The sequence below is a fragment of the Cibotium barometz genome, chromosome 61 (assembly GCF_041138505.1).
Source record: "Cibotium barometz isolate CiBa-2024 chromosome 61, ASM4113850v1, whole genome shotgun sequence".
Lineage (NCBI taxonomy): Eukaryota > Viridiplantae > Streptophyta > Polypodiopsida > Cyatheales > Cibotiaceae > Cibotium > Cibotium barometz.
In genome coordinates, this window is record NC_141106.1 from 34613895 (window position 1) to 34632875 (window position 18981).

Genomic DNA, 18981 nt, shown 5'->3' on the forward strand with positions numbered 1-18981 from the left:
AACATGCTCTGATACCAATTATTAGAGTGGAGATCAAAGTAGCACACCACTCAAAGTAGATTAATGAGACTGAGTAAAGTACAAGTGAAGTGATATGATAAGGCCACTTACACACACTCATAAGAGTGCATACATACACTCGAGGGAACAAACCTCCTAAAGAGGGAAAAAACTTCCTAAAGAGGGAAAAAGTGCCTCGCCCCATTATTAGGTAGGTGGAGAAGGGGATATGAAAGTGCGAGAGTAGTAGTAGGAGTAGGATTACCATGGTGTTAGGTCTTGTCCTAGCTCTTTTATGTGATGGAGAGAAGGGGAGGGAAGGGCCAAATTCAATGGTGTTAGGTTATGTCCTTGCTCTTTTACGTGATGGATTGAAGAGGAACAAAGGGCCACAGGGCCACAGTCAGTGGGTTGCCTTAAGCCTTGTCTAGTCCACTACAACATCAAGCCTTGTCTAGCCCACTACAACAGTGAAGCAAATATCGAGAAAAACATCATACCACATCTCAGATAGCATAGCAATAAAGTAGACCCTTGCTATTTCTGTGTATTTATGCACAACCTTTAAAAGGCCGGCCTTATGATCATCTTCAGATAAATTTGACGATGCCGGTTGAGAGCGTCGGTTCCTACAATGTAACCCCTGTGAAACCCTAATCCTAATCGAAACCCTAATTGTAACCCTAACGCTAGTAACACATGATTCCGTTACCCTAATCCTCCTAATCGCAGCAGAGAGAATGGGATCCGAAGGTCCACCTCCAAATTGCGTGCTTCATGTAACGGGGTTCAAGAAGTTCCATGGCGTGGATGAGAATCCCACAGAGGTTCTTGCCCTCGCGCTGGAGGATTATATCGAGAAGAGAGGTCTGCCGCCGGGGGTAAAGCTGGGAAGCGTTACAGTCCTTGAAACAGCCGGCCATGGCGCCCTCGTCGCCCTCCGCAGCTTGCTTGACTCAGCTCTCGAGAGAAATTCAACGGATTCAACCGTCCATGGTCGAATCATCTGGGTAGCTTTTCATAACAATTCTCTCCTGCATCATAGAACATGTAGTCATCGTCATACCAAATACTTTTGCCGTGCACTTCTCCATGGCACAGGTCATTGATCATGTCTTCAATTGGCAAGCCAAGCACTTCATTTTCTGGTTCAGTCTTTCTTCTGTGCAGAGGTGTTTTAACATTCTGTAAATGCTAACGCAGGTGCACATGGGTGTTAATGGTGGCTCAAGTAAGTTTGCAATTGAAAGGAGAGCAGTTAATGAAGCTACGTTTCGCTGTCCTGATGAGATGGGTTGGCAGCCTCAGGTGATCCATTATTTTGAAATGCTGTTTTTTACAGGCTATTCTCTATGATTTGGCAGTCTAGGTAGAAATGTGCAAAGCTTCGAAAAGAAAGAACCAGGAATGTTGATCTGGCCTGTCTGCTGATTTATATTGCAGAGAATTCCAATTGTTTCAGAGGATGGTGGGCTTTCACATGCAAGAGAGGTAATCTTAGATTATGTTACATGTAAATGCAAATGAAGGATGGTTATTTTGTATTCGATGCATGACAATATTTGGCTAGAGCGAGAGATTATCGGGCCCTAATGCAAGCCCTTCGAAAGGAGAGATGGTCGTGAGAGAGCATGGTGGGAGAGCAGTAAAGTTGGAAGGTGATGTGCCATCCTGAAGCAAGCGCATTAGGGGGAAGGAGACAGGATGGAACAGATCATGAGCATTTTTGAACAATAGGTTCAAGTTTGCAGACAAGTTGGAGTGGTCCAATTCCATCGCAGGTTGGGGCATGTGTGGTGCAGGTTCATAGTCTGCTGGCAGGGACAAATATCAGCAGTGAAGATACTGCAGGACAGGGCCAGCACAGAATGGATCTTTGGCACATTTGTGGGTGTAAGAAGCACTGCAAATTGAGCTACTTGGACTTAAATTCTAGTTTAGGAAGGATGGTGTAGGGAAAGGCTGACCCACAGCCTTTCCTGGCCCTCAAAGATGTGGGGAGGGGCAGGGCTGAAGACAATGTGAGAGACACTGTAGCTGATTGCGTGTGTTCTCCGAGTGATAGTGACAAGTGAGACCATACGGAGCTTACAACTTTGCAGAGCTCAGAATGAGGAGGTAATGGCAATAGCTTAATTTAATGGAGGTTGGCATGTCAGCAATCTTAGAAAGGTGATGGGCGACGACTTATGCAGAGACTCGAGACAGGTAGGCTTTCTGAGGAGCTACTCTACCCTTGACCACATCTTCACCCTCCTCGAGGAGGGTAAAGCACGACATCAGAGGGTTTCCAGCCCGTGCCCGCCTCCTACACCGGCTATAGGAGATAAGAGTCCCATTTGACATGGTTTGGAGCATCATCGCCCTCTATGAGTCCACCATCGACGAGTGAGAGCCCCAAGAGGTACATCGTAGGAGATTTCCAGCACTACAGGGGTGAAACAAGGCTGCCCTCTATCACCCACTCTTTTTGGCCTCTACATTCATGAGATCTCAAGCTTCATTGATGGATAAGGTGGGTTTGTCCCACACTAGTAGGCATATTGATCCCCATACTACTTTATGCAGAGGGCATCTTCCTTCTCTTAGATTCAGCCGAAGGGCTTTAGAGATAGTTGGATGCCTTACAAGACTTTTGCACTCAGCGGGACCTCTCTGTTAAACTTGGTAAAACCAAGGTAATGGGCTTCAATACTTCCCGCCCCTACACATCCAGATTGAGCTTCACATACAGAGGGGATCATGTGGAGATTGTCTCATCCTGTGTTACCTTGGTGTCACTTTCAGCGGCCCACACTTCACCATGCTTCTTGCAGCACATGCCAGAGTGACTCGGGGATATGCAGCCTTGAGCTTATTTGAGTGGGAGTAGGAGCCCAAGACGAAAGTAGGATTTTTGACACCCCGCCACACTAGTCTTGATGTATGGAGTAGCCTTCACGGGGCTAGATTTACCCCGTGAGGATTGGCACCGAGTTGAGAGGCCCAAGGTCATGATGTTCTCCTGTATGATCCACAACAAACCATTAGTCCCACACCAGATTATCCAGGCAAAGTTTGCTGCACCCTGATGGTAGTGGATGCACTCTTCTAGACAGTCACATACCTTCATTGCATCAGTCACATGGATCCCCACAGGTACCCGAGGCTTGCCTTGGAGGCCTTGAGATAGCTAGCACTCGAGGGCCATTCTGGAGTATGGTATGCCTTAGTTTCCATTTGGTTCTCAGTATATGGGCACCACATGGACTGCCTACCACCCCTTCAGTATAGTTTGGACTCCCCTTTTCTCCAGCTCTCTCATGAGGACACTAGCCGGGTTATCCGGTTAGATCTTCTCAACCGAGTTGCACTTCTACAGAGATCAGCTCCTCACGCTGTCTGAGGATGGATTCATTCAGCAGCCGGGCTACCTGAGTGTTCACATGTCCCATGCCATGTGGATTCCGATTGGCTAGATATGGGTTTCCATCCCATCGCCTCAGAGTGGAGATAGGTAGAGCTAAGTGCGTCTTTAGAGCTGGGGAGTTGATGCGGAGACCCAAAGAGGAGAGGATCTACCGATTATTCCACACAGAGGTTGAGACAACAGAGGAGCATTACTGTCACATGAAGGGGCTAATTGGAATGAAAATAGACCAACACTTCAAATACCAGACAGAGCATGATAACACAGCAGAAGAACCATAAACAATACAAAAAACACCGCACTAAGCCGGAACTTCTTTATTCATGTGGAAGCTTTTACAAGATACCAAGGTGCAGGTGCATACAGCACAGGATTTTCCACAAAGCATCAGCACAAATCTTGCCCAGATAACTATCCAGTGCCAAGATACAAACACAGCACCAAAAGCCAACCAAAAAACTGTCTCAAAACAGTCCCATAATCAGCCCATAAACTGTTTATAGAATAGGCTGGTACGGAGCCAAAAACAGTCCCGAATTCCGTGCCAAATCAGCCCCAAAACATGTTAGAAGTCATCTCCTGTCTAGATTTATACACTAGGGCCTTTGTTGTGGGTGTGCCCGCCCTTATCAGGTGTTTTATCATTTTTCCTCACTCCCCGTATTTTCCCCCTATTTTTTCCCATTTTTCTGAGGCTTGGGAGGGTTGCCAGAGGATGCCAGGAGAACTCCAGTGCTGGCTGACTGTATGTTCATCAGTCGTGGGCTACTGGGCTGCCGGCCGACTGGTTTTCCTCAGTCGTGGGCATTCATCTGCTGGCCGGCTGCATTTATGCAGTTGTGGGACCTATTCACCAGTCGTGGGCACTTTATCTGCTGGCCGACTGCCCTCCCAGGGATGTATATATAGGACCCCAGCCCCCATACCTTATTTGTATCATATTCGGGATCTTCTTGTGTATATAGAGGAGAGTTACACGCCTATATCTCTCTCTCTTGTGCTGTTTTTCTGCCTGCGTTTTTGCTCTCGTGTTCCGAGATCTGGTCATCATCTCTGCTGCGTATTCTGACATGGTATCAGAGCCCTAGGCTCTAGATAGGTCTTGGGATTTGTGTGAGCAAGAGGGGGACTGTTTTGTGGCTGATTGGTGGACTGTTTTGGGCTGATCGGGAAGAGAAGAAGCAAGAGAAAGGCGGGCTGATTTGCTGGACAGCCACTTGCGGGTTTCAGTTCTTCTTTGTTCCCAAGCACCCACCCTTTTCAGAGTACATCCCCGCTATGGCAGATCTGTTAGAGATGGCCGAGAGACATGTGAAGATCCCGACACTCCCCACGTTCCCGGTGGACCGTCAGTTGGACGGGAGTAACTACGGCATATGGAAGGTTATGATGCTTCGTCGTTGTTGGTGTTCCACGGCCGAAAGTAGAGGACGGGGAGTTACCGTCAACCCGAAAGGACTGGGAGGCTCAGACGCAGATGTGGGATCGTGTCAACGCCAGGGTCCGTTCGTTTATTTTCCTCAACTGCACACTGCAGGTAATCAATCATGTAAAGCATATGACGCTGGCCAGAGGTATATGGCAGCATTTGGCCTCACTTTACAATAGGGTATCCCCATGAAGAGGATTTCCTTGGAAGTACAGATGCGGGTTATGAGCCCTGCAAAGTCGTCGACGATGCGGGAGCATATTAACAAGCTGCAGGCTCTTCAGCAGGAAGTTCTTCAGGCTGGGAAGCAGATATCATCAGAGGACATGGCCATAACGTTGCTGTCACATTTGCCCTCTTCGTACTCAGCATTTTACTCCTCTTTGATTACCAGTGGCAGGCTCAGCACCATCACGTGGGAGGAGCTTGTGCCCATGGTCTTGGACCAGGAGGAACGATTCACGAACCCTCCTCAGGGTGGAGGTTCGGAGGCCTTAACTGGCCAACGGTCGAAAGGCCGTAACTCGGGCAAAGGGAAGGCTTCATCGGAGAAGTCTTCTGAGAAGAAGTCCGACGCTGACCGTGAGAAACTGAAGGCAGAGAGGACCTGTAATGATTGTGGCGAGAAAGGCCACTACTGGAGGCAGTGTCCCAAGCGGAAGACCGAGAAGGGTGAAGACTACTCAGCAGCAATCATGAAGACTCCGGCTTTTGTGCACCTGGAGGTGATGGATACCGATGTTTCATTTTCTTCAGGCAGGGAGGAGATTGGAGGACTCTCCGCAACGGATACTCGGAAGTGGATTCTCGATAGTGGTGCTTCTAGGCACATGACTCCTTCCCGTTCCGGTTTACAGGATCTCTGCAAGCTTTCTGGTCATATTCTTACTGGGGATACGTCCACTATCCCAATTCACAGTGAGGGCACGATGGAGATAGTTCCCGATGGCAGAGGGGGGAAGCATTCCTCCCAGGTGTTGTATGTTCCGGCACTTGGTTTTCATCTGTATTGTCAGTGCATCAGGTTTGCAAGACTGGCGTACGGGTGGAGTTTGATGAGCATTTTGTTGCTCTCCGGGACAAAACAACAGGCCAAGTGGTTTGGGAAGGCGGAGTGGAGAATGGAGTTTACAGGCTTTCAGCACTCTCTCTCCCAGGTCCTCAGGTTTGTGATGAGTGGCAGTCTGGTAATGGCCACTTAAGTGTGGATACGCTGCAAGTGCGGGCTTTCCGAGACCAGGTGGTGGATAGCTTGCCAGTAGATGGCAGCAGTTGGCAGGAACTTTCCAGTACTGATGTTGGTAGTTCTTGTGTTCGTCGGTCAGAGGAAGCTGAACAGGTCACTTATGCTCTGATGTCTCGTAGTGTTCGGGACATAGAACTTCCAGTAGTTGAGGATTTTCTTTCCATGGGGACCTTTCGGAAAGCCAGGCAGGTAGCAAGTGATTACTTGCAGAAGGAGGTGGTTTCTCCAGGCTTTGTGGTTCCGGATTCAGAGGGGGTGGTTGACAGGTTTCATCAGGTTTCCAGGACTTGTTTGTGCACCGTAATAACAGGTGTTGATCCTTGTGAGCAGTGCTCACCCCCCGTATTTTTCCCCTATTTTTTCCCATTTTTCTGAGGCTTGGGAGGGTTGCCAGAGGATGCCAGGAGCACTCCAGTGCTGGCCGTGTAACTTGGTTGAACACAATGCTAATCAATACACTTAAATACACTAAGATTTGAAGGACACTTGCTCAAATACAAGAAGTAAATTGCTAAATTGACAAGAGGCACACAATGAGCCGGAACGGCCGACCCCTCCCTTGAGTAAATTGTATTACTATTGGAGAAATTCAATACATAGCTTCACGGGCATTCATTGCCAAATCCTCCATGCCAATGCATATGAAATTCAGCATTTAGAAAACAATGGTATGTCGATGTAGATCACCAAGGAGCTGCCTTGATGCCCGGCCCGACTTCAGTGCCCATATTCTCTACCATTGGCTCTATGTTCTACCAAGCAAGGTAGCAACATCTTCAAGAGCACATAGGACAAGAGAAATACTACACAGGGCGGCTAATCAAGGAGTCCTGCCCTTCTACTGAGTAAGTAATGACAACACATTGTCCAATTAGCTTACCAGTCTTCATAGAAGTTGTTGCAAGCGGAAGCCTTCGCGTTGGAAGCTTTAGAAGTGTTGATATCTTCGATTTGCCGCAATCCTTCGCGACAAAAGTCTTCAAGAGGATGAAGGGAACCTTGGGAAAGCTTCCCCTATGGTTCAACTTGAGAAAGGAAGGCTGAAATTAGGGTTTTCAGCAAAAAGACCAGAAATTACAGCAAAAATGAGAGCTGTTTTGCTGAATTTCAGTCATTGGGAGTGAGTAGGAGAGTGATTAGCACTTGGAAACACTCTTGGAAGCTTGGAAAACACCCTAGCAAGTTGGGTATGGCTATGGAGAGCTTGAAAATGGAGAGAAATGGTGGAAAAACAGAGTTTTCAGCCTCCAAAAATCCTCATGAAGAGAAAACACGAATTTCTCTTAATAAGTAAGTGAATTGGGGTCCAATCAGGTGAAGGGACATGGGGAGATGCCCATTTATGAGTAAAAAGGGAGGATCAGGTCCTGGACATTGAGTCTTGTCCGCCTCGGGACTTCAGTGAGTGTGAACTTGGAAGCGGTCATAATTTATAAGTGACTTTTGGGCGCCCAAACTTTAATGAAATGGGAACGCACTCACTTATAAATATTGGCTAAGTCCTAAGGGCTATTTGAGCCTAGATTGGGTAATACTTACCACCTGTTCACATGCCACACAACCATGTCAGCAGACAGTTTCACACGCACGGTTCACGGGCGGGCGTCCCCTAGCCCGGAACTACACATAGGTCATGCAGGCATGAAAATAGCATGCAATTTCATTTGCAGGCAAGCACATAAAGATGCTATGCAATGCAGCATTGGCATGAGCAATTCCCGTTCATGAAACCATATAAGACCAGGCGTTTCCAGGCAAGTATATGCGACACCAGACCCAGTGGAAAGCCAATCCTCCAGGCGTTTCCGGGCATGTACACAAAGGCACAAGTCCCAGCGGAAAGCCAAGTCCTCCAGATATTCCGGGCATGATAACATCAAGTCCCAGCGGAATATCATATCCAACTATACAGCATGACACGTGTCAATCACCTGCATAGGCATATTCCATAAGCCATGGACACCAATCCAATATGTACATAGTGTGAAAGCAAGAGTGAACCATTTGGGTGGCCAAATGGTGACATTCCCCCCCGCTTCTAAACAGTTGTCCGCAACTGAAATGCATCCAAATATGTCTGAAGCACATGCGGGCAATCTTTGAAGAACTCTTCATCTACCCATTTAGCATCCATGGGAAGATAGTTCTTAAACTTCACAAGGTAACGCCTCACAACTTTGCCTGCAGCAAGCTTGCGTTCCTTGTGATACACAATCTGCTCTGGCTGCAAGATCTCTTCAAGCTCATCCACTTCTGGTGGATCCTCAATGACCATTTCACTGGGCTCCGGCCCTACATACTTGCGAAGGAGACTCACATGAAAAGCATTGTGTATGTGCCAATGACTAGGTAATGCCAATCTGAAAGCCACTTCATTGATCTTCTCGATCACTCGAAAAGGTCCATAGTACCTGGTTGCAAGCTTAGGATATGCACCCTCTTTGCCAGGCCTCTTTGCAAGTCTTGCTTTCTCAAATTTCAGCAATACCCAATCATTCTCTTTAACATCCAATTGCCTTCTATGCTTGTCGGCAGCCTTTTTATGCTTGTCTTGTGACCTTGCAATGGCTGTCCGCACTTGAGCAAAAGCAATATCCAAGTCTCTTACATATTCATCAGCTGCAAATATCTCATCCTTTGTGCGAAGGATGGGTGGCAAAACCACCTTACCATAAACAATCTCAAACGGGGCCTTTCCCGTAGATGCATGCACCGTGTTGTTGTATGCAAATTCCACAAGCGGTAAGTACTTCTCCCAAGAAGACTTCTGATCCGCCACATAACATTTCAAGAGATCCAACACGGCTGAATTTGCAGCCTCACTTTGCCCATCCGTTTGAGGGTGATAAGCTGATGAGAAGTCCAATTTGGTGCCCATATTATCAAATAAGGCCCGCCAAAAGAGACTTGTAGTCCTGGGATCTCTATCCCCCACAATGGACTTCGGCATTCCATGATGTTTGAACACTTGTGCAAGATATATTTTAACCATATGCTCAGCTTTGATGGTCTTTTTGACCGGCAAGAAATGAGCTTGCTTGCTAAACCTGTCCACAATTGTCCAAATTGCATCATTACCCTGTTGGGTACGTGGCAAGTCCATAATGAAATCCATTGTAATACTTTCCCATGGCTGCGTGGGAATAGGCAATGGCTGAAGCAAACCTGGTGCCTTTTGCCTGTCAAATTTGACCTTTTGACAGGTGATACATGCACGTACATGTGCCTCTATGTCCTTCCGCATACCTGGCCAAAAGAAATACCGCTCAATCATGTGCGTAGTAGGCATTATGCCTCTATGACCAGCATATGGAGGAGCATGGCACTCATCCAAAACCTTTTGCCTCATGTCAGACACTACACATAGGCAATTATCTTTCATGAGATAACCCTCTTTGATCACATATGAGGCATGTGCATGACCAGCCATCAAATCAGCCCAAATAGTGGCAAAATCAGCATCCGTATGATACAAATCACGCATGGTAGACAAGTCCCCATGAGAGGCAACCGAGATAGCTGCTACATACGGCTTTCGTGACAATGCATCGGCCACTACATTCTTCTTTCCCGGGGTGTGCAAGATCTGAAAATGAAACATAGAGAGGAAATTGGCCATCCTCATATGCTTCTCTGACAATTTAGTTTGAGTAAGAAAATATCTCAAACTCTGGTGATCTGTCTTCACAGTGAAATCAGCCCCAAGAAGGTAATGTTTCCATATAGTAAGTGCATGAATTACAGCCAAGAGCTCTTTCTCATAAATGCCAAGAGATAGCTCTGCATCATGCAATCTACGACTCTCATAAGCCACGGCATGTCCCTCTTGATTAAGGACAGCCCCTATGCAATTTCCAGATGCATCACATTCCACACAAAAAGGCTTTTGCAAATCCGGAACGATCAACACTGGACCATGAGTAGTTGCATCTTTCAATGCGAGGAATGCATCTCTCTCTACATTAGTCCATTTGAACACGGCCTTCTTCTTTGTCAAATCATGCAAAGGAGAAGCAATCCATGCAAAGTGCCGAATGAACCTGCGGTAGTAAGAGCATAATCCAAGAAAACTGCGGATCTCATGCACTGAACTCAATTCGGGCCAATTCCGAATTGCATCAATCTTTGCAGGATCCATCCGCACTCCATCTTTGGACACAATATGCCCAAGATAATGTATCTCTGACAAGAAAAACTCACTCTTCTTTGCATTTATGAAGAGTTTATGCTTATGGAGCTCTTCAAAAACAATAGCCAAATGAGCTTTATGCTCTTGTTCGGTCTTCGAGAAGACTAGGATGTCATCAAAGAAGACACCTGTAAATTTCCTGTATCCACGGAATATGCGATCCATCATTCTATTGAATGTAGCCGGGGCATTTGTAAGACCAAAAGGCATAACAAGATACTCATAAAGCCCAAATGCTGTCCTGAAAGCAGTTTTGTGTACATCCTGAGGCACTACACGCACTTGATGATATCCACTCTTGAGATCAATTCGGCTAAAGCATGCCGATCCATCCAACTTGTCAAGGATGTCGTCTATGCGTGGAATCGGAAACCGATTCTTGATGGTAAGCTTATTCAAAGCTCTATAATCCACACACATACGAAAGGATCCATCCTTCTTTTGAACCAAGAGGACGGGTGAACAATATGGAGAAGAGCTTGGCTGAACCAAACCCTTCTCAAGAAGCTCATTCACTTGCTTCATGATCTCCTCTTTTTGGGATGCACTTACACGATAGGCTGGCCTATTAGGTGGTGAGCTACCCGGCACAAGATCAATGCGATGATCTTCCGGTCGTACAGGTGGTAACTCATTTGGTAACTCATCAGCAAAACAATCATTGTGCTCTTGCAAAAATTTCAGCCTATCATTACAAAGAGTGTTTACATGTACATTAGTTTTCTCAATAGGATCTCGTACAAAAATCAAGTACGCAAAAACACTCTTTTTCATTACTTTCTTAATTTGTACATGAGATACAAGGGGAATGGTATCACCCTCTTCACCAGCATCAATTACATGTTCTCGGCCTTTATGCATGAAGGTGATCCTGTTAGTCTTGTAAGCCTTGCACGGATCAATACGTGTATGCCAAGGCTTTCCAAGCAATACATCACAGCCATTCAAAGGCGCCACAAGAAAATCCTCATGATCCACATAGCCTTGAATGTGTATGCGCAACTTGCCAAAAATAGGCATGACCTGCACTTCTCTACCAACAAAGGCAGCCCCTGCTTCAATTTGAGGACCCATGTCCTCCACTTCAATACCCAAAGCAGCTGCCATCTGAGTGGATATGAAATTCTCCGATGCACAATCATCAAACATGAACAAAGCAGGTTGATCTTTGAGCTGTCCCCAAGCTTTACATACAACCCTATCTTTGCTATCATGTGAAGTGTTGCCCTGCACATCCGGAACCATATGCACATTAGGCTTCGGTACATTAGCATTTTCAGCTTTGTTCTTCTTATTTGGGCATGCTCTTGCCATGTGCTCAGTGCTGCCACAAGTAAAGCATTTGCCTTCACGCATATATTGCTCCTTCTTCTCAGCACTAAGACCAAAGTTTGCCGGCTTATAAGGGCGCTTGTTAGCAAACTTATTTTCAGCTTTTGGACCTGATTTGGCTTGGTTTTGGTCCCTTTTAGGTGGCTGTCCATCATTTTGCAGGTTTTGGACAGCCCTCTCTTTGCCTTGAAATGAGGGTTTAGCCTTATTGGATCGACTCAATTTGAGTTCCAATTGCTCGGTGGCGGTGGCGGCTGCGATTAATTGGTGTAAGGTATGACCAGGATACATTTGTAATCCCGCTTTGTACACGGGTTGCAATCCCGATTGAAACCTTCTCTTCCTTTCCGCCTCGGTGACATGCATAAATGGAGACACCTCCAAGAGCACTTTCCAAAACTTTTGTACATATGCATTTACCGATTCCCCCTCATTTTGCTTTACCCATAACCCACAGGTCCCAGGATCGAAACCTGGCTCTGATACCAATGTAACTTGGTTGAACACAATGCTAATCAATACACTTAAATACACTAAGATTTGAAGGACACTTGCTCAAATACAAGAAGTAAATTGCTAAATTGACAAGAGGCACACAATGAGCCGGAACGGCCGACCCCTCCCTTGAGTAAATTGTATTACTATTGGAGAAATTCAATACATAGCTTCACGGGCATTCATTGCCAAATCCTCCATGCCAATGCATATGAAATTCAGCATTTAGAAAACAATGGTATGTCGATGTAGATCACCAAGGAGCTGCCTTGATGCCCGGCCCGACTTCAGTGCCCATATTCTCTACCATTGGCTCTATGTTCTACCAAGCAAGGTAGCAACATCTTCAAGAGCACATAGGACAAGAGAAATACTACACAGGGCGGCTAATCAAGGAGTCCTGCCCTTCTACTGAGTAAGTAATGACAACACATTGTCCAATTAGCTTACCAGTCTTCATAGAAGTTGTTGCAAGCGGAAGCCTTCGCGTTGGAAGCTTTAGAAGTGTTGATATCTTCGATTTGCCGCAATCCTTCGCGACAAAAGTCTTCAAGAGGATGAAGGGAACCTTGGGAAAGCTTCCCCTATGGTTCAACTTGAGAAAGGAAGGCTGAAATTAGGGTTTTCAGCAAAAAGACCAAAAATTACAGCAAAAATGAGAGCTGTTTTGCTGAATTTCAGTCATTGGGAGTGAGTAGGAGAGTGATTAGCACTTGGAAACACTCTTGGAAGCTTGGAAAACACCCTAGCAAGTTGGGTATGGCTATGGAGAGCTTGAAAATGGAGAGAAATGGTGGAAAAACAGAGTTTTCAGCCTCCAAAAATCCTCATGAAGAGAAAACACGAATTTCTCTTAATAAGTAAGTGAATTGGGGTCCAATCAGGTGAAGGGACATGGGGAGATGCCCATTTATGAGTAAAAAGGGAGGATCAGGTCCTGGACATTGAGTCTTGTCCGCGTCGGGACTTCAGTGAGTGTGAACTTGGAAGCGGTCATAATTTATAAGTGACTTTTGGGCGCCCAAACTTTAATGAAATGGGAACGCACTCACTTATAAATATTGGCTAAGTCCTAAGGGCTATTTGAGCCTAGATTGGGTAATACTTACCACCTGTTCACATGCCACACAACCATGTCAGCAGACAGTTTCACACGCACGGTTCACGGGCGGGCGTCCCCTAGCCCGGAACTACACATAGGTCATGCAGGCATGAAAATAGCATGCAATTTCATTTGCAGGCAAGCACATAAAGATGCTATGCAATGCAGCATTGGCATGAGCAATTCCCGTTCATGAAACCATATAAGACCAGGCGTTTCCAGGCAAGTATATGCGACACCAGACCCAGTGGAAAGCCAATCCTCCAGGCGTTTCCGGGCATGTACACAAAGGCACAAGTCCCAGCGGAAAGCCAAGTCCTCCAGATATTCCGGGCATGATAACATCAAGTCCCAGCGGAATATCATATCCAACTATACAGCATGACACGTGTCAATCACCTGCATAGGCATATTCCATAAGCCATGGACACCAATCCAATATGTACATAGTGTGAAAGCAAGAGTGAACCATTTGGGTGGCCAAATGGTGACAGGCCGACTGTATGTTCATCAGTCGTGGGCTACTGGGCTGTTGGCCGACTGGATTTCCTCAATCGTGGGCATTCATCTGCTGGCCGACTGCATTTATGCAGTCGTGGGACCTATTTAGCAGTCGTGGGCACTTTATCTGCTGGCCGACTGCCCTCCCAGGGATGTATATATAGGACCCCAGCCCCCATACCTTATTTGTATCATATTCGAGATCTTCTTGTGTATATAGAGCAGAGTTACACGCCTACATCTCTCTCTCTCTCTTGTGCTGTTTTTCTGCCTGCGTTTTTGCTCGTGTTCCCAGATCTGCTCATCATCTCCGCTGCGTATTCTGACAAAACAGAGCCTCAAATTAGCCCTAGAAGAGCTCTCAAATCAGCCCCAAAAAGAGTCCCAAATCTGCCCAGAAATGAGTCGACCAGTCTGGGAGGGCAAAAGGATGAAAGGACTAGATGTACGAGAGAGATCAGAGCAAAACCACATAGCATGAAATATGTGAGTGAATATATATATAAGGGTGAGTGCAAATATGTACAAGAGCTCTTTGATATGAGGTGACTCTGAGAAGAAAGACCAGTGCAGAAGTAGAGATGATGTCGGAGCTGAAGCACGGTCGATGACGAAGGCTTGCGTCAATGTGAGGCAAAGCACTCCGAGAGGTGGTTGGTGTTGAAGGCTCGCGTCGGTGGATGCAGAGGCACTCCGAGGTGGTAGTGGCAGTGGAAGATGAGGTGATGCAGGCTTTGGTGACAAGGGTGCTGCTGTACTTGAGATGGTAGATGAAGAGCAGAGAGGGCTGCCGTCCGGAGTGGTGGTGGTGGTCCATGGAGCAAGCTCTGATGACAAGGGTGCTGCAAGACCTGAAGGGTGTAGGCTTTGATGACAAGGGTGCTGCATACCTGAGGGGTGGTGAGGAGAAGAGAGGGCTGCCGTCCTGAGAGCTTGCACCACTCAAGACGGCAGCCCTCTTTGCTCCTTTTCACATCAGGTACGCAGCACCCGTGTCACTCTGGACGGCAGCCCTCTCTGCTCCTTTTCACATCAGGTACGTAGCACCCGTGTCACTAGAGCTCCCGTGACACGGGTGCTGCGTACCTGATGTGATAAGGAGCAGAGAGGGCTGCCGTCCAGAGTGGTGCAAGCTCTCAGGACGGCAGCCCTCTCTGCTCCTCATCACCCCTCAGCTGTGTACGTGATGTGATGTCTATGGTGAAGCTAAGCAGAGAGTGGGCTGCCATTCCAATGGTATGATGACCAGAGAGTGGGCTGCTGTCCTGATGGTGACAGCTGAGGCAAAAACGCTGATATGCTCTATGTATAGCAGAGGGGGCTGTTGTCTCATGGGCTGTGGTAAAACGGAGATGATATGCTGATGTAAGCACTGATGTGAACCCTGATGTAAGGCTGAAGATAAACGCTGATGTCAGCCCAGATGTAAGCGCTGAAGACAGGCTGATGTAAGAAGCCTGATGTGAAACGCTGCTGTTTGCTGATGTAAACGCTGAAGACAGGCTGATGTAAACTTGATGTGAAATGCTGATGTAAGCCTGATGTGAAACACTGATGTTAGCCTGATGTGAAACGCTGAAGTCAGCCTGATGTAGGTGGCCTGTACCAGCAGATGATAGCAGAGAGGGCTGCTGTCCCAGGGTGGCTTGTAGTAGAGAGTGGGCTGCTGTCCCGTGTAGTGGCCATATGGTATCGGATATGACAATGAAGTGGTACACCAATGATGAATGATAGGCAAGGCTACATATACTAAGGGGGGGGTGCTGGTCGGTCAACCTAAAAGGTGTAGGCCAACAGCCAAGACAAAAAAACCCCAAATAAAACATAAAATACCACCAGCTCTCTGGCTGCCTTGGAAGAAGTCGACTAGCTCTATGGCTGTCCTGGAAGGAGTCAACCAGCTCTATGGCTGCCTTGGAAGGAGTCAACCAACCCTGTAGGAGGTAGGGAGCAAGTCGGCCAGCAGAGAAGAGAGAGAAGGCTCCAGAGTGATGCGCATGATCAAAAACAGCCCTCAAGCTTTGCTTAAATAGAGTCGATTGGCTATATTTGAAGTGCTTTTCCCTTTTTGCCCAAAATAGGCGAACTTGCCCAAAAATATCAACTTTATGCTTTCCTTGGCTTGTATCCCAAGTTTTAGCCCAAATTAATAATATGTCCAGCCCGCCTTTAATGATATGTGAACACACCGACTTATAAACATTATAAGTCACTTTGATGAATAAAATCCCAGGTTGCTCATGCTGTGTGGCCATCTCTTAGTGAAACCGGCCTCTGGTAGAAACCAAAGTGCGGTAGACTAGCAGTCACCCAATCCAATTGTAGTCCAGCTAATAAACAATTAAACAGGTGCTAGAGTGCTCCAACACAAGAAAGAGAACGACACCTGTTGGCCCCAAAGCTTGGTGCCCCATTCGGTCTTTCTTTATTCAATTTCAATGAAAAAGTTCTAGATGATTACAACATGGCCATTCATGGCTCGTATGTCTGCAAGTCCAATCTGCCAATCCTCAGGACCTCTTAGCATAGAGGTTACACTACTTTGTGTCCCAAGAACACCACACTATTATCTCCTCTAATTTGCTAAGTCTGTACATCCATGAGGCCTTGAATATGCATCTGACTGAACCATGCACATAGCCACAAACTCAGCCATGAAAACAGTCCACAAACTCATCCAAATCAGCCCACAATCTTGTCCTGTTTCCACCCTCTAAACTGCCAAACCCTTCCTCTCACAAAGGGCCAGACAGAACCACTCTGGAAGAGTCACGAGCTAGTGAAAAGAGAGACTCCATAAGACACCACCTACAGTCCCACTTGCTCACAAAGAGAGAGAAACTTACAGTCTTTATGTCGCTTTTCACAAGAGAGAAAAGACGCGAGGAAAAAGCCCCGTTCTGTCCTGCCCTCGTCTTGCAGCCGGGAGAGAGAAAACCAGTGAGAACCTACTGTCTAGCCTTGTGTTCCCTTCTACAATCCACGCTTCCCAACTGATAACCAGCTTCTTGCCAAAAGCAAAAGAGAGAGAATAGGAAGAACCTGCAGGCGCCTGTATTCTCTGCAGCACAACAGCCAGCCTATCCTCCAAAAAGCCAAAGAGAGAAGAAAAAGAGACCTGTGTTCTGTCTTGTTGCGCAACACAGCAACTAGTTAGCTTCCCTCTCCAAGAGCCAAATCAGGGTCTGAATTCAGCTGCGCTTGCATACACAACAGCGCTGCCCGCCTGCAACTCTCTCCAAAAGCAAGAGAAACTGAAGGGTAGCCTGCCTACAATCCCTCGAAAGGTAAGAGTAAGTGAAGCGCAGCTAGCAGGTTGCTTGTATGCGTTTTTCTCGGAAAATCCCAACTCCACGCTGCCCTTCAGCACTCTTTTCCAAAAAGCAAGTCATAGAGAGAGAGAGAGAGGGAGGCGTGTACTTCAAAAGTAGAGTAGCCCCCCCCTCATAATTATTCTAGGTGCCACTTAAAGTTTTAAAACTTTCCTAGGGGCCACCCAAGGTTATAAAACCTTATGTACTTTAATTCCTTGGTCCCCCTTTACACTTGGGGTTGTCCACACATGGGTTAATAAACCTTAGCCCCAAGTATGAATCTTTAAAATATTTACCATGCTCACCGACCACCATGCTCACCGACCACCATGCTCACCGACCACCATGCTCACACTTATGCTGTACTGATTTTATTGACATAAACCTTAGCCCCAAGTATGAATCTTTAAAATATTTATCTTGCTCACCGACCACCATGCTCACACTTATGGTGTATTGATTTTATATGTAACAACATTCACTGCAAACCAATGGTGTAGTAATAGTCCAAGTTGTATACCATTGTGAACCATCACAACCACAACATCCAATGTGACTAGTACACATATATCATAGAAGTCCCATAAGTAGATGTACTGTCAGCTCTCAGTACCTTTGGGTGAGACAAAAACTGCACCAAGCGACCTCTAGATGTCATTTGAGCCTGTCTGTATCAAGGGAGCGGAGGTGCTATTCCCCTCTTGAGCATCAGGCAATGCTCCAGACCCATGCTCTGCTGAACCTGAATGAGCCGTAGCAAGAGTCGGCACCAACTCAAAGGCATCGAGATAAAGCTGCAATACCTGAGGTAAATCTGCTAAGTCACCCTTCCTCCATCCACTTCGCATCCATCGGTGAATAGTTCTTGAACTTCACACGATAGCGACGGGAAACTTTACCTCATACCTTTCTTTCCTTATGTGCTAGTATCTGCTCTGGAGTAAGAACCTCATCAAGTTCCTCAACTTCCGACCGAGTCTCATATGATACATCCTTAGGCATATCCCCACGAAAAGGTCTAAGTAGACTCACATGAAATACATTGCGAATCCTCAGTGATCTGGTAGCTTCAAACGATAGGCCACCTCACCAATCTTTTCCGATACCTGAAAAGGTCCATAATAGCGCATGCTCAACTTAGGGAATAAGTGCTCTTTACCCTTCATCTTTTTGAGCCTAGCTTTCTCAAATCGCAAAAGAACCCAATCACCCAATGCAAACTCTAATGCTCGTCTGTGATGGTCTGCTACCTTCTTTTGCTTTTACGGAGTCTTTTGGAGTGCCAACTTAACTCTCCTATAAGCTTCATCGATGTTCTCCACATATTGGTCAGCCTCAAAGATCTTATCCTTTGTGTGCAAAATGGGTGGTACCTTCTTCCCTCCTTCCACAATCTCAAAAGGCGCCTTGCCCGTCGAGGTATGGATGGTGTTGTTATAAGTGAACTCCACCAAAGGAAGATACTTATTACTTTTCCCATTGTTGCTTGTGCTTTGACACATAACACTTGAGAAGATCTAACACTGTGGAATTAGCCTCTTCCGACTGCCCATCTGTCTGTGGATGAAACGATGATGAAAACTTGAGAGTTGTACCCATGTTGTCAAACAACCCTCTTTAAAATAAACTCGTTATCCGTGGATCACGGTCACTAATGATAGACGAAGGCATGCCATGATACATGAAGATGTTCGCATTGAACAACTTCACCATGTGATCAACTTTGATCTTCCTACGCACGGGAATGAAATGAGCCTGCTTACTGAACCTGCATATGATAGTCCAAATGCCATCATTCCCTGTTTGTGTCCTCGGAAGATCAAATATAAAATCCATGGCAATGCTCTCCCATGGTCTATCTGGAATAGGTAAAGGCTGAAGTAACCTTGGTGTCTTCTGATGGTCATACTTCATGTCACAAACGGGCACATGTATACGGAACCAATTCACTACCAAAACAGCAT

General features: G+C 46.5%; 1 protein-coding gene across 1 annotated transcript in view; it reads left to right on the forward strand.

Moving 5' to 3' along the window:
* Nucleotides 1-539: 539 nt before the first annotated feature.
* The window catches only part of LOC147604827 (uncharacterized), a 55518-nt gene continuing 37076 nt past the window's right edge, over nt 540-18981 (forward strand). Inside the window, exons 1-3 of the mRNA XM_086794596.1 lie at nt 540-1010; nt 1204-1308; nt 1444-1491. Coding sequence (XP_086650722.1) covers nt 741-1010; nt 1204-1308; nt 1444-1491 — 423 coding nt within the window. The 5' untranslated portion in view covers nt 540-740. The remainder of the gene's footprint in view (nt 1011-1203; nt 1309-1443; nt 1492-18981) is intronic.